Consider the following 25,420-nt stretch of genomic DNA (forward strand, 5'->3'; position numbering starts at 1 on the left):
GGAATGCTTTCCTTAACAAAATTCTAAAAAAATCAATATAGGAACATATTATTTCAATACTACAGAAGCTCCATTTTGCCTCTATATGAAATTTAATATCAGGGGCTTAGAAGCAATCCATTACCATTAAAATGTGTAATTAAAATCAGATGGATCTGGGGTTTTTTTTCCACAAAATCAAGGAAATGTTTCCATACTCAAAACCATGCAGAGGACCTTGGCTTTTACGTTTAAATGGTTTATACATGTATTCTCCTCTTTCAAGCCTTTATCTGTAAAGTTGCCAGATGAATATTAAAACAAAACAAAACAAAACAAAGGCTGTGAATAGTTTATCAAAAATCTAAATCCAAAAACCTACGGAACATCCAAAACCTGGTTTTCCTGGTCCTCTTTGCATAGGAAAGTCAAAGCACCAGCATCCACAGTCGTTCTCCAAAGGTGGACCCTTCTGTCAGGGTGAATGTAGTCCAGCATTTGCATAATCAGAGTATGGGTCTCCAGGGGTTGTTCCCCAAAGCCCCTGAGTATCTCTTTTGATTTAGCTTTATACTGGAATGCATACCATTATGATATAAAAAATGATAAAGCAGCATCTGGAAAGCTAAAATGTTGTAAAAAACTTAAATTACATTTTATTCCTCAGGCTTCAAACACAAATTGAGAAATATTCAAATTAAATTTACTTACTTTCCATACCTCAAAATTGAAAAATAATAGCACAGGGCAGTTGTGAACAGAGGCAAAATTCAAAATTTTGCACATCAGTAGAATCAGAAAATGTCGCATAACTTTTGAAGACTCTAGACTATAATATATTTAAAGAGCAAAGGCAAAACTTCCCCTTAAAATAAATCTTAATTTGGGGGTTTCAAAATTCCAATTAATCTAAAATACATAAATGTGGTCATTTTTGGAGACTAGGATCATTATGCTATGAATTTTTATTTCACGACCAATATCAACAACAACAAAATGTTATCTAAGCAATTTAGGGGGAAAACCCCAAGAAATTCTGAAAAAATTAGCCTATTTGGGAAAATATCAAAAGAATTAAACTTTCATATTATATTTCCAGTTAGCAGTTGCTTCACTGTTGAAGGTTTCATGAAATTCTCCCATGGTAATATAGTATTTTATTCAAAATGTATGCAACTCTCTAATTATGACTAATGGAATTAGAAAATGATAGTGTCTGCCAGCCTTTACATAACAGAACACTTTGCAGTTGGCAAAACATTTTTACAGATGCTTATTGATCGTCACATAACCCTGTAAGTTAAGCGGGGAAGTCTTTGCCATCTCTATTTTGTAGTTTGGGACTCTAAGTGACTTTAAGGGACGTGTCTGAGAATAATAAGTGGGAAACTCCTATTTTTTTGCTCCTAGCCCTACACATTTTCTGTGGGTCTCAAACATAAAGGGCTAATCAATCAGTGAGATGGTGAAAGTCCGAGCTTCTGTGAGGAATAAAGGCAAGTCAATCATAAGTCTACGAAGTTCATGTAAGTTGGAGGATAGTCTTTTCAGACTACATAGTTATCATATGAGGTTCATTATTATTATTTTTTTAATCAGTAATCAATCTTATACACATCAGTGTATACATGTCAATCCCAATCGCCCAATTCAGCACACCACCATCTCCACCCCACCGCGTCATTATTTTTTTAATGACTGCCATGTTAAAAATAAGCAAATTAGACAAGTATAAATCAATCATCAAATATTTGACAACCAATTTTAGGTACAGGAATGATCAGAATTGCTGATGTAAATGCACTAAAACAAATGGAGAAAAAAAAGTATAGAGTTCCTCAGTGTTCTGTGCAGGATAAGGTTTGTAGGTTTTGTTTTGTTTTTTTTAATTAAATCTTTCCCTGACATAGATGATCTGAGTATATCTTAAAACATTCATTCTAGCCACTTAAAAAAGGGTGTTCTCCTGTTAAAATAAAGGGGGACAGGCAGGACAGAGACAGTAGTCTCCGTGATTCAGAGCAGTGCACAACTGGTGCACAGAAGTTGCATACATCACAGCGCAAGCAGCAAATCCCCGTGCTCCATCAGTTTCAAATGGAGAAAAGAAGCGGGGAGGGCAAAGGAAAATGGTACATACAAGTCCATGACAGAGTGGCCTGGTATATTGGAAATACCTCGTGTCATTTCAACACAAGACAAAGCTAATGAGATGTGTCACAAAAACAGGGTGTGGGTCTCAAGAGTCCACCCAAAAGAGTGGAAAAAGAGGTCGTGATTAACTTCACCAGTTTCATTTTGCAGGGTACCACCCCTAGAAATCAGAGTCATGAGTGATTTGGAAACTTCTTGTTCACTTTTGCTTTTGAAAAGAAATCACAAAATATTGAAACAAATATCATCGTTTGGCTTAATTCAGGTATTCTTCATTAAACAGTACACAGACTTTATTGAGCAATTGAAAATATACACAAGGAACAATAGCTTTTTCTCTGTATTTTTTTTTTTAATTTGACTTTCTTCCGATTAAATAACCCAGTTTCGATCATGAAAAGGGCACTTGTTTCTACAGTAGCTGTGCTCTGCTTGTTCAGTTCCTAGTACTGTTTCCAAGCTTCTTCTTTGCCATTGCTGAGGTTATATCTCCACTTGCTCAGGAAGCGAATTCTAGAAGGTTGCAAGAATAGACCCCCTAAGTTGTTCTTTCAGATTCTATTTCTCCATAGAGTTCAGCTAACTTTTTAAACTCGGGTCCCCAGTCTCCAAGGTACTGATAATCCTGGTCTGATTGTGTGGCAGCCGAATCCAGAGAGCTGATGGACCCGGCTTCCGATCTCTGACCCTCGTAGGCGTAAGTCTGCAGAGAGTCATAAGGCGGGACGCTGGGGTCCAGGTCGGCTTCAGCCAGTCTTCGCTTAATAAACTCCTGAACATCTATACTTTCCAGGGTGGAAAACGTCTGGTGCCTGGGGGTGAGTGTCACTTCTGGTCTGATATCTCTCCGGTGCTTGAACTCCTCGGCCGCAGACGGGTTCCTCAAGGCTGTGATGTCAAAGGCCTCGGTGTCTTCCTCGCCGCCCCCCTCGTCATCATAGGTGACCACGTTCTCCCGCACGTCCTCCTCTGAAATGATCAGGGGCTCTTTTTTGCTGCGTCTCAGGGTGATGAAAAGTACTACAATTGCTAAGGAGAAACGGAAAGAGGATGAAGGGTTAGAAAAAGAAGAAGGACATTCTTGGAGATCGGACATCAGCAACTCCCAGCCACTATCATCAGCTACATTCCATTTAGGCTTACGTTGTAACACAGCCCTGATCTCTGCACTCTGTGAATACCACCGCAAGAGTTTTTAACATCTTGAAGAATGTAGAAAACGACTATCTCTATAAAACATTGGGAATCGCTGATCTTCTGGAGAATGCTGTGATATTCTCATTTGCCAGGCTATGGCTTCAGGATTCGCGACCGGTGATGAAGTCAAATCATTCAGTCAGGGAAACAGATGATGGAAAAGCAATATGAAATTTTGACTGGAAAAATAATTCTGTGTGGGAGTCAATCTATAGATACTTATCCTTCTTAGGAGTACACTAAAGGCAGGATATTTTAAGTTTTTGTGAAATAGGAAGAAGGAGCCCCTATCTTTAACTCTTTCCTTTTGATGCTTTGTAGAAAATCAAAGCAGGAATATTTTACATGGTACATCTCGTTTGTTCATTATCCTTTAGAATAATATTATCAGGCATTAATTATTACACTTATCTATCAAGCTGCAAAAGATGTTATTTTATTTGTACACAGTTTATGTTTCATAGGAATTTTTTTGTTTACACAATGCTCTTTACATAACTTTTAAACTTAATCCTCAAAGCAGAGCTGGGGATTTCCTCATTTTTAAAATGAGGAAACTGAGACTCAGGAGAGATTACATGAGTAAATACCATGTAACCATAAGACCACACAAATGGCAGGTGGAAAACCTTGGGCTGTAGTTTATGACTTTTCACACCAAAGATGATGATGTTTCCATTACCATAATCAACTTCATTATTTAAAAAATATAGAACAAGGAACTGAGTGACCTGTTGGCCATGTGTCTTAGGGCACCTTAGCCAAAAGCAGTGAATAGGTTCCTATTATCAAAAATGTTGTAGCCATTGAATAAATTGATAGAAATAAGTCTTGGGTATTTTGCCTTGGTGGTTTTTCAATAGTTTCAGATTGCTCTATTTGATGGTATTAAACCATTACTAAATAGAAAGCTATTTCTACTTTATGTCATTAGGCCCAATACCCTTTACTTCATCTCTACAGACTGCTTGCTTCTTGGTTAGCTGATAATCTAGGCTTTATGATAACAATTATTAGGTTCACTAGTATTTAAAACATTCCTTATAATATAATAATCAGAGGTATATTCAAATGGAATGTAGGGTTGTTAGATTTAGCAAATAATGCATGATACCCAATTAAATGTAAATTTGATATGAATAACAACAGAAATATATATATGTATTATATATGTATAATACGAGATGAAACACAACAAAAATGCATGTATAATATACGTATACATACATATTACATACTATATATAATATGTGTGCATATACACATACATATATATGTGTAATATACAATTAAGTATGTCTCATGCAATGTGCAAATATTTTATGAATGCATTAAGTATATATATTAGATATTTGTCCCAATATTATGCATAGGACATATTTATGCTATACATATTATAGCATAAGTGTATATATATATATATATCTCATAAGTATATTATAGCTTATACATATATATAGCATAAGTATGTCCCATGTAATATATCTGTAGATGTATGTGTATACATACACACATGCAGAAACTCCTACAGATATTTTTTTTTTATACAAAACTCACATTTCTATACTGTATTTTGTCTATTATCTATTTATTTATGTCTGTAAACTGTATTTTACCTGGAAATCCTGATTATATGTAAGCTTTAACAAATGGTCAGAAAGCAAGCGAACACCGGGTTACCTATCCTCTGACACAGAACATACCTGAAACCCTCGAATCCACCCTTTTACCCATCCCCTCTAAAAAATAACTTCTATTCTTCTTTTTTTTATTGTTTCCTTGCTTCTCTTTATAGTTTAACCCCTTTTTATGTATACCCATAAACAACACAGATAAGCTTTGCCTGTATTTGAACTAGATATCATAGTGTATATGTGATTTTAAGACTTGAAAATGTAGAGAGGAAGAGGAATAGATATTCAAGCCAGAAGTGGAAAGGATAATTATGAGAGGGAAATCTACCGTATGTGGAAAGAGGTGGTCACAGTGTACTGGGAAGAAGCTAATTTTGCATACAAGAGGCAAGTGGGAACCTGTGGGAATAAAGGAAAAAGAGACAAAACATCTTTAGGGAGGGTCAGGGAATCATCTGGAAAAGTATGGAATAAGAGGATACTGCCTAAGTAATGGGGAAATGCAATGGGGAGATTATAGTAGACATGGGGAATTAGTGAGTCACTGTGTTTGAAAGGGAGTGATTACAGGAAAAGCAGAAAATGAAATGCCGATGCTGCATGTGGCTCTGCTTCACAAATGCTCTGCTACAGAATACAGTAGTTTCCCCTTCACGTTGCTTATACTTTCTTTTTGGGAAAAACAAACAAACAAAACAACAACAAAGAAACATTTCACTGAATGCCATCAGTATGCATTTAATACCTCACTGTTTATTTAGTGTAAATCCAGCCTACAGCTTTCTAATTCAGTGGCCCAAGCAGTATCTCAAGCAATGCACTCCATTCTTTCTACCCAGAGGTTTATATTTATCGTCCACTATATATTTCTGCTCATCTTTATGATTAAGTGAGGAGGCCGTTCTAGATCAAAACATCTATTTCGGGCTTCCCTGGTGGCACAGTGGTTGAGAGTCTGCCTGCCAATGCAGGGGACACGGGTTCGAGCCCTGGTCTGGGAGGATCCCACATGCCGCGGAGCAAGTGGGCCCGTGAGCCACAATTACTGAGCCTGCGCGTCTGGAGCCTGTGCTCCGCAACAAGAGAGGCCACGACAGTGAGAGGCCCGCGCACCGCGATGAAGAGTGGGCCCCGCTCGCCGCAGCTAGAGAAAGCCCTTGCACAGAAACGAAGACCCAACACAGCCAAAAATAAATAAATTAATTAATTAATTTAAAAAAAAAAATCTATTTCTACAGACTGCCTAATTTATTATAGTAAAATTTCTTACTTTTGTCAATAAATCAAGTTATTTTCCTTATGTTGAAATGGTTGGTAGTTGATGCCAAGGGACTTTATGTGCATGTATAACAGGAAGAATGTGATCAATACTATTATCGAAGTATGGAGGTAATTCACATCCTTCACCAATATCAGTATCATATTTGCCTAATGAAACATAGTGGATAATGCTGGGTTTATTATTATGATAGCTTCTATTCACTTATTTCCCCGAATTTAAGAAAATATTCCTGATATATATGTGTTGATTCAAAATATAGATACTAGGTAAGTTTGAATTTAGAGTTTTACATCTATCTCTTTTCTAGACAAAGAGAGTTACGTACCAGTGACAAATGATTCCTAGATTTGTTACATAACTATTTATTATAAAGATCAATTTATAAATAGCCGTACAATCTGGGATGCTTTTTAAGGGTGGAAGGGGATTTCCTCTATAATTACATCAGGACATCAGGACAAATATGGACATATGGGCCCTTTAGTCAAAGGCAAACTCAAATCAATTCAGAGAAGAATGTGGAAGCATGAATGAGAAGGTACACTCCTAATGAATTTCTTTACAATCATGTTTGTTCAGTAGAGGTTTCTGGAGCAAATGGCACACAGCAGACACTCCGTAAACAATTTTTATGTAGATGAACAAAAGAATAATCTCTGTGAGAGTGATAATGTGGCACTGGGTTAAGTGAATCTTCATGAATAGTAATAGTCTCACTAGGAAAATAATTTTTAAATATTTTTTTTAAATCAACTTACTGCTCCTAATAATACAAAACACCTAATTTTGCTTGAGAATATTTTTTAAAGTTTGAAAAACAAACTAAATGTTTTCCCCAAAATCCCAAGGCCAAATTTATTTGAAGAGGATAAGTGAGGATAATAATCATACATATAAATTTGAGAGTTAAATCCCTATTTACGAACTGGCAGGCAAATAAGTATATTCAAATGAGTCTCCCACAGTATATCAAACAATACATGTATAACAGGGCAGTACTTCTTTCAGTGGTTCATCTGGGAAATATAATATGATAGAGCCATGGTGTTGTTAAAAAAAAAAAAAAGAGAGAGAAGGGTACAGAGCTTGTCCTTTGTTCAAAATTATATTATAAATGATTTCTGGTATTTTCAAGTTTGATTACATAGTCTGGAATAAAATGAATTAATTGTAGTATTTTTGAGGTGTCTTTATTCTAATGAATATTTTATTCTTGGTTAGTATATTTCTTTTTCTTTTCTTCTCTTTAAGTCTGGCCAGGATTTTAAACCCAAGTGATTCTTTTTATATAAGAAAATTATAATGAATTTATTGTGTCAGTAGTTTATTCTATTCATAAAGGAATTCAAATTTGTGGAAACAGTTTTCTCTTTGTTTTCTCCTATATTATATTTACTTACTTATATTATCATTCCAGTGCTTGAAGTACTAAGGGGCTTTGAGTTTTCATAACTAAAACTGACATACAGCTTGCATTTGAATACATTATGTACTGACTCCTAACATACTCCCCCAAATTACTTTTCATAGCAGGTTTGTTTACCCCTAAATATCACTTGATTCTTTATACCATCATATGTGAGTACTAAACTTGGTAGAATGAGGTGACCCAAGTCAGGGAGATGATTTTGATTAGCTTCTGTAGCCATAATTGGTAATGACACTTCTCACTGAAACTAAATTTTTCAAACTCAGGGGAGCCCACAAGGTCATTTAAAATAGCTTTCATGGTAAACAGGTTGGCAGTTATCTTCTCATCAATTCCACCTCCTCTCCTAGTTCCTCACTCTCCTCCCACCACACCCACCTTGATCCCCATTTATGATGAAATTTACATCCAAGAATAGGAGAAAACTATGTGGTGGATTCATCTAGGTCAGCAGATTATATGTGACGCACGGACTACAAAGGTAGCTGGAAGAGGTCTGATGCAGATCCTGATTCAATGGTCTCTTGCACTGGTTCACTCTGCCAACAATTCTGGTCCCTCTGACAAGTAATAGGGTGGGTTGGGAAAGAAATGTCAGATCCCTGGGAGGGAAAGAGGACTCTGACAAGCCCCTCCTCTGGCACCAACCTCTGATTGCATCATGATGGCTCACTCTAAATTCTCCCTATCCATTTCTTGAAATGGATCTGAAGAGGTAATCCTGACAAAACATAACTCAACTCACAAGGTTTACATTTACCATTTAAAGTTAGGCCCTTTGGTTTTCAAGCACCATCTTCTGGCAATCAATATATACATAGATGGAGTCTGACCAAACTGTAAAATATTGAATCATACTTAACCTATAATAAAATATAAATAAGCACCACAAAAGTTTACAGATGACTCTAAGGTCATTCTAGTTGAAATTTTATTTTCATAGATTCAGAAATAGAAGCAAGAGACTTCATGGGTCCTGATATCACACAGTTAATTAGTGGCAAAACTAGGGCTGAGTTTCCACAATCACAGTCCTGTTCACAAACAGCTACTAAGTAAGACATTTTTCAGTATGAAAAGATTAACTTCATGATTTATTTAGCTGTTGAGGTTGAATGCTATATCAGAATTACAAGTTCTAAAAGTATTGCTGCCTCTGATGTTGTTGATATTTTTCTTGAAACCTATGAGCTCACACATTAACCAACATTATTTCAAAACTACAAATGACTCCATCCAAGTCTGTGGGCCAGATATTTTCTGAATAACAATATAAACCCTTAAAATGCCATGAAAAATATAAATTACATTATAGTGATTGTTTAAATCTAAGCCTAAGAAATTCTGCAAACTTTGGATAAAACTGTAAAGACACATTTGAGTTTCAATAAAAATTGAGAGAGCAAACATATCAAATAGAAACTTTGTTTCATTAGCCCTGAGGTACAGCATAAAATATAGAAATGTTCTCTTATTTACTCCAAAGGGGAAACAACATTTTCAGAAAGTCAATTAAAGGGATGAAATAATAAAATGTTTCATGAAATAATAAAATGTTATTTTATATAGTACACCTAAATGTACCTTATATTGACATCTTTCAATCTTAAAGATTTTTAATTTTAGTATGCAAAAATAATTTTATCATGATAAATGAAAACAAAAGCCAAAGGTAACATGCCTCCACCAGCTGAAATATCTTTCAGAATAAGGCCTCTGGAGGAACTTATAGTAATGTCAGAGTGTTTTTTTGTTTTTGTTTTTGTTTTTGTTTTAATTGAAGTAAAATTGATTTATGAAAAGTCACTGAGTTCTATGCTTTTCAGTTTCAGTTAGGAAACCTAGAGGGTTCAATGTTTATAGTTGTTTATTCTTCGGGGTTTTGTTCTTGTTTTGTTTTCCTTTTTGGTTTGTGATATTTTGGTTTTTATTTTCAAAGACAAAAAAGGTAATTTGTTAATTTCTAAAGAAAATAGCAGTTAAAATATATATAAATGATCAATATATAAATTAATAAAATCAAGAAAGCCTGATTTTCCCATTTTACCATCTCTACCACACTTCTGCAAAAGACTGTACTGCAGTGAAATAGTTCTCCTTATGGTGAATCAAACCTCCACACTCCAAGTTGCTAAGTGCAACTGATACTTTTTGTGACTCAATTTATTTAACTTTTGGGCAGCTTTGAACACTGTTGAACGCTCTGTCCTCCTTGATGCACTTATTTTCTTTGTTTTAGGATATTATACCTTACTAATTTTGTTCCTTGTTCTGTGATTTTTCCTTTGCTCTCAGCTATCGCATCCTTCTTGATTTAGCGATCACACTGGAGTTTATCACAGCTCAGTCCTAGTCTATCCTCTCTCTCTTTATAGACTCTTGCTGTGGTGACATCAACAAAATGCATTTCTGCTGTCCCCCAACTCAGGGAAGATCAGGGCCCACATTCAGCAAGAGATGAAAAGTCTTCTTTGATACTGTTCTAACTCAGTCTCATATCCAATTTATCCAAGATCACTTTTTTTTTTTTTTAATTTTGGGCTATTTTTTTTTTTTTTTAAGAAATTCACGTTCTTTTATTTATTTATTTATTTATTTATGACTGTGTTGCCTCTTCGTTTCCGCGCGAGGGCTTTCTCTAGTTGCGGCAAGCGGGGGCCACTCTTCATCGCGGTGCGCGGGCCTCCCACCATCGCGGCCTCTCTTGTTGCGGAGCACAGGCTCCAGACGCGCAGGCTCAGTAATTGTGGCTCACGGGCCCAGTCGCTCCGCGGCACGTGGGATCCTCCCAGACCAGGGCTCGAACCCGTGTCCCCTGCATTGGCAGGCAGATTCTCAACCACTGCGCCACCAGGGAAGCCCCAATTTTGGGCTATTTTACTTTTAGCCCTTGGAAACTTGTTCCAAGAAAAGACACCATGTCATAAACATTAAATATTTGTTGACTGACCTGAAATAATTAACACTGCAGTTTTCAAATGGAATCTCAGGTACTTCCAGTAAGCATTCAGTAAAGATTTTGGTAAATATTTCCATCCTGTGATTTGCAGCCTATTACCCAAGATCACTTTTGATTTCACCTAAAACATCTTGGTATTAGCAACCTCTCTTCAGCTCCATTTTAAGTCTACTGGTCGAAATTATGCTATGTCTGAGTGAGACAAATGTGTCATATTCCTAGTTGGTTTGCCTACCTGCTCTCTTTACCATCATGAGATCTGTTCTCCCCTTCATTCATAATCATCTTTCTTCAACATGCAAATTTTATGATGGGCCGCCCCTGCTTTCAACTTCTCCTTAAACTCCTAGAACAAAGCCTACCATTTTTGCCATTTTACCCCAACCTGCCTCGACCCTGCCTAAACATCCTTTCTACTCAGTCTTATTCCACCTTGATCTCCACCCCTCTGAACGGGTAATTTGTCTTCTAACCCAGGAACAAAACAAGGGATATTCCTTGCAAAAACATCTGTGTCTCAAAGTACGTAGTTTGTTTGTTTTCCTTATATATGCACAGTAGCAAGAAAAGAACAAAAGATAAGGCTCCTAAGAGAAAACTAGAGGGAGAGGACACACTGGAAAAATATACATGTACCCGTTTTAAACTGTAAAGCAAAAGATTATTTACATCTGCCTTTCTTATAAAATAATCTGGATTTACTTTCTTGTTTTGTATAGCAATTCTCAAGAGATTACAGTAATATTAGTTTCAAATGCAGTTGTGATAAGATTCCAACTATTAAAAAGATAACATAAAATTAGAGAAAGTACTTTATTTTAATTTTCTATTAAAATAAAATGTAATGCAAAAATAAACTAAAAGAAGTATTAGTTTTAATTTAATAAAATTTGATATCGCTGAGGCAAAATTTATTTTATATTTAGTCCTTTAAAATTCAGCTAAGATTGATGATCAACTCACTTTAGGCTGATAGAAATTTCTACAAGAAATTTATTCCTTTTATTTGGTGGTTAGATTCATCGCAGAGTAATGTCACTTATGTTCTTTGAAATAAATTGTAAATGCCCTTTCAACAGGAAATTTAGAATACTTAATATCAATTCTTTCTAAAATAGGTCCTTTCCAAAAAGATTTCTCTTACTGTATCCCTTCTTTTAATATTTCAACTCTTTCATCACATTTGAACCAAATCATTTCCAGATGAACTATGGTATTGAGAAAGTTAATGAAAAGAAACAGCCATGTCTTGTTATCACGTAAAGCATTACTAATTCCAAAGTTTTGTCAGAATGACTCTTTCTCTCTCTGTGTGTGTCTCTTTCGCTCTCTTTTCTAACGCGCCGTTGCAGGGTACACCCAGGATTGCCATCACACATTAAGACGCAGAATGACTTACCTAGGAGAATGACGACGCACAGTAGAATAGCGATTAAGGCTCCTGTACTCAAGCCAGCCGAGGACAGGACGGCTTCTGCACGGCAGGTCCGCACGCGCCCGTCTCTCTCGCACGCACAAACCCTGATGGTGAGGGTACTGCTGCTGCTGAGAGAGGGGATTCCACCGTCAGAGATCATAATGGGGAGGTAATACACATCCTGAATAGTTCGACTAAATCTCCTCCGCCTTGTCAGAATGCTGGCTGTGTTATCTACGGCAGACATAAGCAGAACAACATGGACTTAGTGAAGCCGCCATTGAAGAGTCACATTTCCTTGAATGGATAAAATGGGCATGTGTGATTTCTTTTCCGTTTATGAAATGGATAGAGGAACGTGAAGGGGAGATTATTAACCAGGGAGTGAAACTCATTCTCCAATGGAGAAACCTATGCGAAACGTTAATAGGGCCTGGGCTGAAGGGGAGGGGAAATAGTGGCTGACAGAGGAGGAAGGAAGCGATAAGCATTTGGGGCATGGGCGTCATAGCCAAAGGACTGAAAAGGATACGTGGATACCAGACTTCGGGGTGAGCCAGTGGCTCCTACCACAAACCTGGTGACTCTGAATATAAGTGATAGAAATAGACAGCTATGGTTTTAGCGAACTTCGGGTTAGGTTAATGTACAAAACTGTTTAAGAATCATTGGTACAGATAATGTATTTATGGAGACACCAGAACAATTGATAAACTATTTTAAACTTGTGATTTGAAGCACTCTTGTTATACTGGGCACACCATGGGTATGTTAATGATGAATAAAATAGTTAATTTCATTTTTTAATGTGCTTTTAAAATGCTATGTACTATAGTAAATGATTGCATGATCTATTTTGATCAGTCCACACAACCCTATAAGGGAGAGGATGTTCAATTCCTTACATTTTAGGGAAAATCATTTTTATTAGGAATAATAATTTTAAAATAAATAACCTCAGTCCCAGAGGATAAATTGCCTCAAATCACAGAGCTAGTGAATAATCAAGCGACAACCCCAATACATTCTAGAACCCTGTTCAAAACCAGGATGTCATACTGCCTCTTCTCCACCAGTTCACTTCCAATTGGTATTGATGCCTCAGATGCACATAGGAAATGTTTATCTTAGCATTGTTAGTCCCCCTGCTGTGTCTGTTAGCTAAAAGGCCCTTTTGGTGCACACTTGGATGTGCTGCTCAGAACCCCTGCATGAAGTGACTTGTTGCCCGAACTGTAGATTGCCACCTGGCCCAAGGTTACACTTTTCTGGAGCAGCACATAACCAATTACCCATTACTGCAAGGTTATAAAGGTCAAGCCATTTCTGCTGAATGCAGAAAATACTGAAGGGCAAGTTGAGTTCCAGAGCTTTCCCATGGGGTCAGCCATGGACACATTCAAATTGCATGGCAGCTCAGTTGCTCACTCTGCCTTTCTTTCTTCCCCTCCCACTGTGGTCCACAGATGTTGATCATGAGGGCACACTCCAGTAAACATCCTGCCCCCTAAACTCCAATCCAGAGCCTGCTTGCCAGAGCATCCGAACTGAGACTACACATATGAGTTAATTACTTTTCACTAAAAAGTCAGTAAATCATTAGACAATTACTTTTAGGGATTCTTCTTCTCCTATCAATTTCTCTTATTCTGAAAACTGGAATTTTTAAAATTATGAGTATGTTTATGATAGTCATGATACAACACCCTACAGCTATATTCTCTTGGTTGTACATTGCCAAACTAATGCAATAGAAAGACAATAAATATTTCAAATATTCAATATAATGCAGGTAATAACATATGAATAATACACATTATATACATAAATTAAAATTATATACACACATATATGCACATACATACGTATAAGTTGTTGAAGGTTTGTTATAGAACATAAATAAATAATCTAATAAGTTATTAAAAATATTTTCTCACCTGGAAGAAGAGAAATTTAAAGAAAAGTGTGTCGATTGCCTACTCTGAAGGAGGTTTCAGAATGATGGAAAAAAAAAGAGGAGAAACTGCATCACGTGTGTTTTTAAGAGTATAGCCATCACAGGTACCCTCCTGGAAACCTGACCTTTGAGTAAGCACATCTATCAGGTGTAGGATGTTGCTTCATGATTAATATAAACTTGCATATATGCACAATTCCTTAGCCTAAGGAAGAGGTATGAATATGTGCTCATAGGCAAAAACACGTTTGAGAATTTCACTGCCAGTCCTCTGAAGAAGAGATGTAAGACACTGGTCCCTGGTCTCAGTAAATATCATAATGTGTGGAATGACATGATAACATGCAGGGGTAGATGGGGACTCTCTTTCATGGCTCTAGCCTCATGTCCACTTTACATTCTTAATCTGGAAGCATGTTCTTTTTCAAGATAATTATTGGAAATGCAATCAGAAACATGATGAGAAACAAGAAGAAAGCCTGAATATGTTTCTAGTGCATTTTAAGTTCTCAAATAGAAAGCTCTCACACATGGAGACATGACAATATTCTTTCATTTTTCCAGCTGAAGGTTTGACTTTTGAAAAGAAAAAGAGGATTCAGGAAGCAAAGAGCTTCCTACACAGAAAGGCTTAGCACAACAGAATAATGAACTCTTGACGAGGGATATTGTGTACCTCCCTGGAACTGCAAAAAATGTACTTGGCAGTAGGCTCACTGAACTTGAACAAGAAACTTTGAAATAAAATGAAAGGGATAAGAAGATATATATATGTGTGTGTATATATATATATATATATATATATATATATATATATATATATATACACACAGACACACACACATAAATATACATATACATATGAGAACAAACTTTGTCTTGCTGAAACTGAAATATTAGGTGACAAGAAGAACAGCAAATCTCTAAACTTGAAATACAATGTTTAAAAAATAAACCAAGTATTACAGAAAGTCTTGCATAACTTTAAACTGGATAAAAAACTAATATCAATTGAATAAAGGGAAACCATAGCAGGATGTAAATTCTGTGGATGAGAAGAGCTAATTATCAATGTCAAAAAAAGGACAATCTCTAATAATGTGTACCCAAGTTTGGTTCTTAATTTAACTGTCAAGAGTTTGAATGAAGACAGAAGATTATAGAACACTTGGAAGCCAAGCTAATATAGCTAACGTATTGGATTAAGATTTAAGGAGATTTTGAACAGCTAGCACAAAGACCTTAAACTAACAAGAAGACAGGAACTAAAGATATGTGTTAGATAGTAAAGTTTGAAAAGTATCATACGGGAGAGATCTTGAGTAACATCTATTATTTTCAAATACATATACTATCTGAATGCAGCAATGAGGCAATAGATCTAAAACAGTCTCAGAAGGATTCAATAACAATATGGAATTTTTATGCAGATCTTTATTGAGAAGACTTCATTGGAATACAGCATATAAATTTGGGTCTACTATCTTAAAAGTGATACTTTAACCCAGTTTAGAAGACCTTGACTGTGATAAAAGAGTTAGAAAAGTATGTCATATGAAGAATCTTTGAAACAAACAGTGTGAAAATTCTACATGTCTTATATGAATTTAGGGGCCTGAAATGACTTAGAAATTTAAAGAAAAATTTGGGAAACTCTCTTAGTAATTAATGTCTTTCTGAATATAATCAATATTTTCCTGACATTCCCAGCAACCATAACTTTGATGCAATGTGGAAATAGCCTTGAACATGGTTTAGTCTTTCAAAATAGATGACAATGTGTTATTTATTTTGTTGCATATCCCATTTTGTTCAGAAAATGATACGGACACATATAGGAGGAAGCAGGGAGACTGCCATGCAGATATACAATAGCTGAATCATGGAGATATTTACAAATATCATTGTGATGACTGTGAAAGAATTGAAATTTTGAGTCCTTTGAAAAACAATAATAATAACAAAATTTTATTTTTGCAACTATAAGAAGTCCAGGGACTTCATAATTGATCATTTTGGGGGGATCTTTCACACAAAAAATATTATAGTAAAATACAAGTTTGGGTAGATAGATATACTTCCAACTTCTATATTTCTATAGGGACAGAAGGCTACAGAATACAACAGTATAATACAAGTAACACAGTGCTTCTAAAATTCAGATATAATTTTCTTGAACTAGTAGTATGTGCTCTATTATTTCTTTGTTCAATGGTTTGAAAGATCTTGAAAGGTTCTAATCTCTGTGCTACTTTCATAAACTGTAGTACAGTTTAAGTTAAAATAAGGCATGCTTTTAAAATACTCCGTGGGGCAAAAACACATCCTACATTAAAGTCCAAAATTACCTTATATCTTGGAAAGTATTAAAACCTAAAAAAAAGTGTCAGGGTTGGAATAAAGACATAGACATAGAGAATGGACTTGAGGACATGGGGTGAGGAGGGGGAAGCTGGGGCGAAGTGAGAGAAGCATTGACATATGTACACTACCAAATGTGAAATAGTTAGCTAGTGGGAAGCAGCAGCATTGAACAGGGAGATCAGCTCTGTGCTTTGCGACCACCTAGAGGGGTGGGATGGGGAGGGTGGGAGGGAAGCTCAAGAGGGAGGAGATATACGTATGCATATGGCTGATTCACTTTGTTGTACAACAGAAACTAACACAGCATTGTGAAGCAATTATACTCCAATAAAGATGTATAAAAAATTTCATTTACAATAGCATAAAAGAGAATAAAATGTTTAATATATTTAACAAAAGAAGCACAAGCCTTGTATACCTAAAACTACACAACTTCATGGAAAGAAATTAAATATCTAAATAAATGAGAAGATATCCCATGTCTATGGGTTGGAAGACTTAATATTGTTAAGATGACAATGTTACCAAAAGTAGATTCAATGTAATCCCTATCAAAATTCCATTGGTGTTTTTTGCAGAAATGGAAAAAACTCATCCTAAATTCAAATGGAAATGCAATGAATCTCAAATAGTCAAAACAATCCTGAAAAAGAAGAACAAAATCAGAGGACTCACGCTTCCAATTTCAAAACTGACTACAAAGCTATAGTAATCAAGACCTTGTAGTACTGCCATAAAGACAGACATAGAGACGGGTGGAATAGAATTGAGAAATAAACCGTTACATTTACGGTGAATTGATTAAAAAAAAAAATCATGTGTTCTTCAAAACTCGTAAATTATCAGATGCCCATACCCTCCCTGCCATTTCAACGGATTCCTTATCTGATCATGCAGACATAAAGGTAAACTTTATCTCAAGTATAGCCTAGCAGACTATTAAAGCAATATTTCCAAATCTATCACAATAGCAGAAACATTTGAGATCTTCGGATGCAGCTCTGTAATTGGACTAAACTTTTTTTAAAAGCTGAAGAAAAGCTAGGAGACAGAAACTTAACTTCCACCAAAGAGATACATATGCATGGCTTCATAGCATTTTCATTTTTATCTGGTCTTCCAGCAGCAATAAGATCCATTCATAATTTAACTGTCATCAGAGCCCATGCAGGAAACAATGCTCTTTTGCATTCCTGCAAAGTACCTTTCACATAACAGGTACTTGATAAATAATGATTTGAACTACACTCAGCAGGAGCCTGTCTTCTGTTACAGTTTCCTCATTATATTGACATGTATTAAGAAATTAAAACCAAAATGAACTAATCTATCTTGATCTCCTCATGCTCTCTGCTGAAGGTTGATTCTTTTTCTCCTGCTTCCTGACTTTCCATTCTTTTAATCCTAGAATTGCCCTAATCTCAATTTTCAACTGGATTCTGCCAGTTCATTTAAGTTTGTAAACATTCTCCTGGCCTCACTTGTGTTTCTGCCAAACCACAAATGCATGATCCAATATGTCATTATGTTCCTATTTGCACCCTGGAATGTCACCCCTTTGACCACCTGCCACACTCCTTCTTGATGCTTTTTAAATCCCAGATAAATACAACCATACATTGTCTAAAGACTCTGCTTTCAGATTCATAAACAATGCTGGTAAATAGTTGTAACCATCTTAAGTGACCCCAATAAGTATATAGGGTAACTCCTCTAAGTTCTCAAAGGAGGTTAGTAATCAATTTATTAATATCCATATTTCATCAGATGCCATAGACTAGCTAGCTATTCTAAGCTTATTTTGCCATTTTCTCTTGAGTGCTATTCCTCCACTCACAGCAGGAAAACAGCTTTTTCTGAAAAGCTACCATCTATTATCAACATATGAAAACCACATTTGAAAACTGCTCAACCTTCTTTGCTATTAATTATGTCTATCTATGCATACAAGACTCTGTGACGTAAAAAAAGAACATGAATACGTATGAAACAAAAATATGAATCTTGAAGAATATCAGCAAATCTGCTCATGAAAAACACATATAAATTTGCATAAGAGTGTTAATTTAGATGAATAGGGTAATAAAGAAGAAAAACAGCTTTTTAAGTAGAAACCCAACCCAAAATCTAAAATAATTCATAAGGATGTCACAATAATATAATAATTGCAGACACTGTAGAAGTACAGAGAACAGCGGTTTACCAAAAAAATAAAAAATAAAGTATATGAATTTAACAGAAACCCTCTACCCAATATTTATCACATACCTTTAACAAATACTACATTTTTAGTAGGAAATGGATGAGTCAAGTACAATAAATTATGGAGTCATGATATTTATAAACACTGAAGGAAACTCTAAAGATAAATCCTTAGACTGAAAAAGCAAACACATATTCCTGTTCTTAAAATTATTTAAAAATCCGTTTTTAAATAAATTTTACCCCCTTAAGGCAGAGGGTAGAGTTGATGACTCCTGCAGCATTTACGTGATTCCGAGCAAGGAAGGAATTAAGGCAAAAGAGTGTAACCTACATTTTCACAATAGGAAAGCAAAACAAAGTGTCACAGAATGGCAAAATTAGTCAAATTTTTATTGCTTAGAATATGTGTCAGCTATTTGTTTTGTTCTGTTTTCCTTTTTTTTTTTTGCTGTCACTGTGAGTAGGAATATAAGAAGGTGTTAAGGTGTGGGCTGACAAACCCATTAGAAAAAAATACATGAAAGTTAAAAAAAAAAAAGTCAACAGAGGTTAAAAATCACTAAGGAGAGAATAAAAGCATATTTTTCTATCTAGAGCAAAAGACTCACTAAAACAAACCACTACATTTGCAAGTCACCCTTTCCCATATTAGGGTCATGATGGCTTACAGACTGTTTGCCTTCTCACTAGTCAAGCTTTGAGTCTCTGCCTTCCCATAAAGGATAGTGTGAGTCTATCAAGTATGACTGGATAAATGCTAGTAAGTGAAGACTGAGACTTGACCGGGAGGAGAAAGGAGATTCGTAGCTGAACAAAAACAACGTGTCTCCTGTCTCAGCCTCATCACTGACAGTAGTGACTTGGGGCACAGGTGCTCCCACACCCCCTAGAGGCTGTCTGAGGCATCATTTGCAACTATATTCTCAGGACAGACCGTGCATGTGCTATTTTATTTAGGAATGGGAGAAAAAATGCTAAATGGTCTCTTGAAGCCCTGTGGAAAAAAAAACAGAATTTTAAATGGTTATAATCTACAGAGACATTAAGCACATTACAATACCAGCTGTGAGTTCTCATTTGAAGGACAAAAATAAATGATGGGAATATCAACTACTAGGGATCTGACAATGCCAAAGAAGTACAAAACAAATGTAAAATTTCTCATGATTTCCAATATGTATCAAACTAAAAAACTGCATTTCACTCTCAGTGGACTATGAAATCTGAACGAAAATGCCCCAAAAGACATCTTCTTAACAGCTCATAGTCAAATTTGAAAATATCCCTTATCTTAAAATCAATGCAACATAAACTTAGATATTCCTTCACCAAACCCAAACAGCCACAAGGAAAATCAGTATTTCCTGACATTGATTATTAAGTATTTTGTTAAAAATGATAAAACTTATAAATAATAAGACCTTCACTTTTAAAAGTAATATTACAAGGAAATAATAAAAAGTAATAAAAGCAAGGGAAAAAAATCTTCAAAATTCTGCAACAAGGTGAAAATGACAGTCTACAGAATCTTCCATTTAATATGATTTACAATGGTCATTTTTGATGCAGTTCACTCACTATTTTAAAAAGAATGTGCTATTTGAACCCATTCATTTTTTCTTTTTTAAAATTAATTTTTATCGGAGTATAGTTGCTTTACAATGTTGTGTTAGTGAACCCATTCATTTTTAAAGACTGGAAATGTCTACAGAAGTGGAAAACATGTATCTAAAGAAGATAACCTAGAGACAAATATGAGCAGTAGGTGTTCTTGATAGCAAATTATCAATTAAATTACGATAAGGATTTTCAATCTGAAAGGCACATGAAATGTGATTTAGAACCCTGAAAATAAACAGAGATACAAACATATACATAGTTAAAAATAATCTCTTCTCCTACTAAAATCTGTAAGATTTACAAATGCACTTGACAGTCGGAATTAAGCCTAGGAATTAGTCTGGCAAATCTCCTTGCATCAAATAAAACCTAGTCCCTCAAAAGGCAGCATAAAGATCATGAAGCAGAACAGACTTGTAGACAAATGATGATTTTATATTGGTGGATTAGGCTACACTTTTCTATCACAAAATGAATGAACAAAGGTACTGTATGCACAGACCCACCTGGGGTAAGCCTAGACTCCCAGACTTTATGACATTATGGCTATAGTTCATTTATTATAGATATTTGGTTAAAACAATGGATTTCTTTGATGCCAAGATGAAAAGTTTACCTATCACAATTTAAAGAGAAGATGGTTGTGGAAAAAACTACATTTTAATCAGAAAACATATCATGCTTTCATTGTTGTTTTAAGGTAATATAATTTTTAAATGCTGTAACTTAAAAATTATCATCTGAGCTCCAGTTTTTAATTTTAAATAAAACTGTGTTATTACCAGTATATTAGTTAATGATAAAAATAAGGTCATTATCAAAAAATGTATTTACAATATACGTTTTGCTGTATATGTTGTTAAAATAATAGAAATCCATCACTTGGCTGTTTTCCAAATCAAAATGTTTCTTATTTAATAGGTAAGGGGTCATAACTTTCCAGATAAATATTGAAGACGGTTGCTTAGCAAAAATTTTTCTATCTGCCACAGTTTGGTACTAGAGCAACTAAAGAATTAATGGCAGAATATCTTATTTGTTTGGGGGGAGCACAAAATACAGCACAGTGCTTAATATTTAGTGTTTTTAATAGTGAATTAAAATGCTCATGTCTCTGCTCTGCCACATCTCCCTGGCTAGATTCTTAGGACTAATGTTGCATTCTGTCATCTCTATGCTGTCTCCATTCCCCACCTCATTGAAAGGTATTCTCTGATCCACTCTACCTGATGGAATGGACTCTATCCTGTAAAGTCAAATCATGTTCCACTTCTTTTAATTATAGGACTTTCAATGATCTCTCTAAAGTAACTCACATTTCACTGCCTTCAATTGTAAGTTACATTTCATTTCATCTTTATTTTCCCAAATAGATGGAGAGTCACTTGAAAGCAGGAGCTATGTGTTTTATTTCCTTGCATCTGGACAGCTTAGATCACTGTCTCATACACAGCAGACAATGCCTTGAAGACTGAATGGTAGGAAAAAAACAATGTTAACTTAAGAGCTGACTATAGAATTTCTTTTAGAGGAAAGCATTCTAAGAAAGGAGAATAAGAATGGTCGTGAATAGCAATACAGTGTGAGGCTGGAGAACACACTGGACAGCCCCGTGTAAAATGTCAGGGGAAGGGATAGGGCTGAGTCTGTGTGTGTGTGTGTGTGTGTGTGTGTGTGTGTGTATGTGTGTATTTCAGGGTTTTTTTTCATTTTTAATTCAATATAATACATGAGTATATTCTTACTGAAAATATTCAAAGTGCATTTCATAGACATTTCTTAAGAAATATTATATATCCTATCATATTATCATTATTGCTCTTCTATGAGAATATATGCTACTCAAATCATTATTTCTGTTTGATATTTAATCATATATTGTTTGTTTTATACTGTCTTTACTTTTTCAGAAATTTATTTTTATTTTATTTTATTTTCATTTGTTTGCTATAGCTCCAAATATTTTGTCAATAGAATTTTACTATAATTGACACATGGTTTTTATATTTTCTGAGGCATTCAGTATTTTAAAATATCCTTCCCTAATTGTCATATGAGTGTCATCTTAAATAGGCAGAGATGTATTTTATTGTAGTTGTTTCTTTGAAATGTCACTAAAAGAAGGTCCATTGACTATTAGCTTGTAATCTTGCAAATGAGTACTTCAGCACTGATTATTCTCTTTACAATTTAAATTCATTGTCTGGAAATTTGTAAAATTATTTCTTATCTCTCAAGTTAGGGATACTATACATATTTTTGGATCTAAAACCCATATATTCCTTCACTCAAGGTAATTCCTTCAGATATTTCATTATTATTTTTCCATCTATTTATTTATTTAATTCTTAGTTATCGTCATTGTGCCCTTTATAATTTGCAGCACTTTGTGCATGATTTCAACGTCTTTGTATTTTGATCTCTCTTCATAAAAATGAAATGGTAATAATTGCTTCCATATCTCCATTTGACAAAAGAGGAAGCTGAAACACACTGTGAGCAAGAACTTGGCTATGGCCTCACACATAGTTAGCAGAGGAACCTGGTTTCAGATTGAGGCAACTGGTTTCCTGAGTCGAGCTCTGAAACATTCTTCTATGTTGCTTCCTTCTCCTTCGTTTTTCTTTTTTTTTTTTCATTTAACAAATTTTTATCTAAACTTTCCTCTGTGTCTGGCACTCTGGTAGCAGTTAGGAATATAGCAGCAAATAAGTCAGACAAAACTCCCTGTCCTCACAGAGCTTACAGTCTAAATGGGAGAGAGGTCACAGTGTGATAAGTGCTAGGATTAGGGAGGTGCAGGGTATCAAATAACCCCATTTGTCATTTAAAGACATGGATCTGCTTTGGTGATCACTGTGGGGTATTGAGTGTTGGGTGTCTGAAGCGCTGGCCCACTTGCTTTTATGGGCATTGAATTTTTCCAGTTATGATTTCGAGTATGGATGGAGAAAGTGCTCCCAAGACTTTGGCAAAAAGGGGGGAGTGATTGGAGGGATGGTAGATGACAGGGACCAGGAGAGGCAGCTAAATACCACAAGACTCAGAGGAGCAGGGAGGTGCCCAAGGACAACGACTCCACCTCCCAGCTCACCTTGTGAGGCTGTGATGGAGAAAGCAATGTTCTCTCGAGCCGTGTTGCCTCCTCTTTGATCTTTCTGGTTACTAATTCAGGTTTTAGCAGTGTCCATTTGAATTTTATCACCTTACCCGAATATTTAAATTGGTAATATTTTCATGCATCAACTCAAAAAGTCTTCCTTAGATATTTAAGTATGGTTTTCTCTTTCTAATATTAAGTACATCCCACTATATGTTAACTGCCTCTGTCCTTCAACCTGCATGACCCTGCAATGTTCTCTGATCATCCACTTAGGGAGGTTCTCTGAGCTCTGAATCCCAGGGATTCCTCCTATACAGTAGGATTTGATGGGTAGATTTGGGCCAGTACCTAAATATCTTCTTGTGATTCTCAATGCCTCTGTGCTTTGGAGGGGATTTTCAGGATCCATCCATAGGTTAAGTTTATTTAGCTGTACATGTTATCTCAGTAAAGATTTTTTTAGAAAAGAATGAGTTTGACATCAATTTTTAGGCTACAGTTTTCTTCATTCTGTTATCCCTTTCAGATAACTGCCAAGCTGGGCTTCTCTTTCCCTGAACTCTGTTCATTCTACTTTTGGTAATAGTTTGTGCTTTGAGCACGTGGTACTTTGAGGAGAAAGATTATAGCAGGCATGGAAGAGTAACAGAGAAAACAAAAGCCAGAGAAATAGAGAAAAAATGGTTGCATTGGTGAGTGGCATAAAGAGTGACAATGTTGTATACCCCACTCGCATAATATAATCCTCAGAAATTTTGGAGAGGATCTTGATTTTGCTCAGTACATAAGATGGGATTCTGAACTAATTTTAATTAAAATTTAAGAACAAATATCTGTAGCATATACATGAGCAACCAGACAGCCAGCATCTTAATGATAATTAGATTGTTAATGAACTGTGCCCTTTCTTCCAAGCCCAGTTTATATCCCAACTATTTAATGAAACTTGCCAAATGGTTCTTGCGGTATAAAATGTAATATGGATAAAACAGTAGTTTTTGACTAACCAATACTCTCCCTGATAACTGAGAGAAAAGCCTGAAATCTTCAAGGAAATTTCTGTTTAATGACATTAGAGAACTGCTGAAGCGAGGTAAGTAGGGGGGTAAAATTCTAGAGAAGGCAAAAATGTGGGAAGGTGAACTGTGGATTACAATGTATTTGTTTATCCTAGGAGCCAACAAGAGGCTGGAATTCCAAGCTGGGGACAGAGAAAATGGAGAACTTTTTTTTTTTTAACCGAGTCTTTTTATTTTTTTATTATTTTTTGGTTTCAAGCTTTAAATGATCAGCTTTTTGTGCCATGTCCTAGCCCTTCAATCATTTTTTTTAACATTTTTATTAGCGTATAATTGCTTTACAATGGTGTGTTAGTTTCTGTTTTATAACAAGGTGAATCAGTTATACCTATACATATATCCCCATATCTCTTCCCTCTTGCGTCTCACTCCCTCCTGCGTCTCCCTCCCTCCCACCTTCCTGGGCCCACAGTCATACTGGAAATTAAGGGGCCTTAAACACATGGCTGATTCTCCCTAAAGATATTTGTTAAATTGAAAGTTTAAATTGAAAGTTTAGCAGAGATCTAAAACTCTAAGTGGAAAAGAAGAGCTTTTTTTTTTTCCATCTCTTCCTGTTGAACAGACAATGATTAAAGTAGGGGACCAGGGTGAATGGCCCTAAATGGCCATGAGTGGCCCCTGAACAGGCTTTCAGTTTAAAGCCCTAAAGGGCCATGCCTTAGGGACAGGGATAGTTCAGAGACAGGCTGAATCTAAAAAAAACTACAAATTAGCATTGATTTAGCCTTGACTTAGTTCAATCCTACCCTGATTGGATTAAAGTACAGGCATACCTCCTTTTATCTTGCTTTGCTCTACTGTGCTTCGTGGCTATTGTGGGGTTTTTTTACAAATTGAAAGTTTGAGACAACCCTGTATCGAGCAAGTCTAATGCCACCATTTTCCCAACAGCATTTGCTCACTTTGTGTCTCTATGTCACATTTTGGTAATTTTCACAATACATCAAACGTTTTCATTATTATTAATATAACTTGTTTTGGTGACCTGTGATCAGTGATCTTTGATGTTACTATTGCAAAAACATCATGACTCACTGA

General features: G+C 35.6%; 1 protein-coding gene across 1 annotated transcript in view; it reads right to left on the reverse strand.

Annotated features, from left to right (window-relative positions):
* Positions 1-2,637: 2,637 nt before the first annotated feature.
* CDH18 (cadherin 18) overlaps positions 2,638-25,420 on the reverse strand; it is a 328,121-nt gene continuing 305,338 nt past the window's right edge. Inside the window, exons 10-11 of the mRNA XM_059919221.1 lie at positions 12,034-12,285; positions 2,638-3,162 (exon numbers count right to left, since the gene is read on the reverse strand). Of these exons, the coding sequence (XP_059775204.1) occupies positions 2,672-3,162; positions 12,034-12,285 (743 nt within the window). The 3' untranslated portion in view covers positions 2,638-2,671. The remainder of the gene's footprint in view (positions 3,163-12,033; positions 12,286-25,420) is intronic.

Source organism: Balaenoptera ricei, chromosome 3 (genome assembly GCF_028023285.1).
Source record: "Balaenoptera ricei isolate mBalRic1 chromosome 3, mBalRic1.hap2, whole genome shotgun sequence".
Classification (NCBI taxonomy): Eukaryota; Metazoa; Chordata; class Mammalia; order Artiodactyla; family Balaenopteridae; genus Balaenoptera; species Balaenoptera ricei.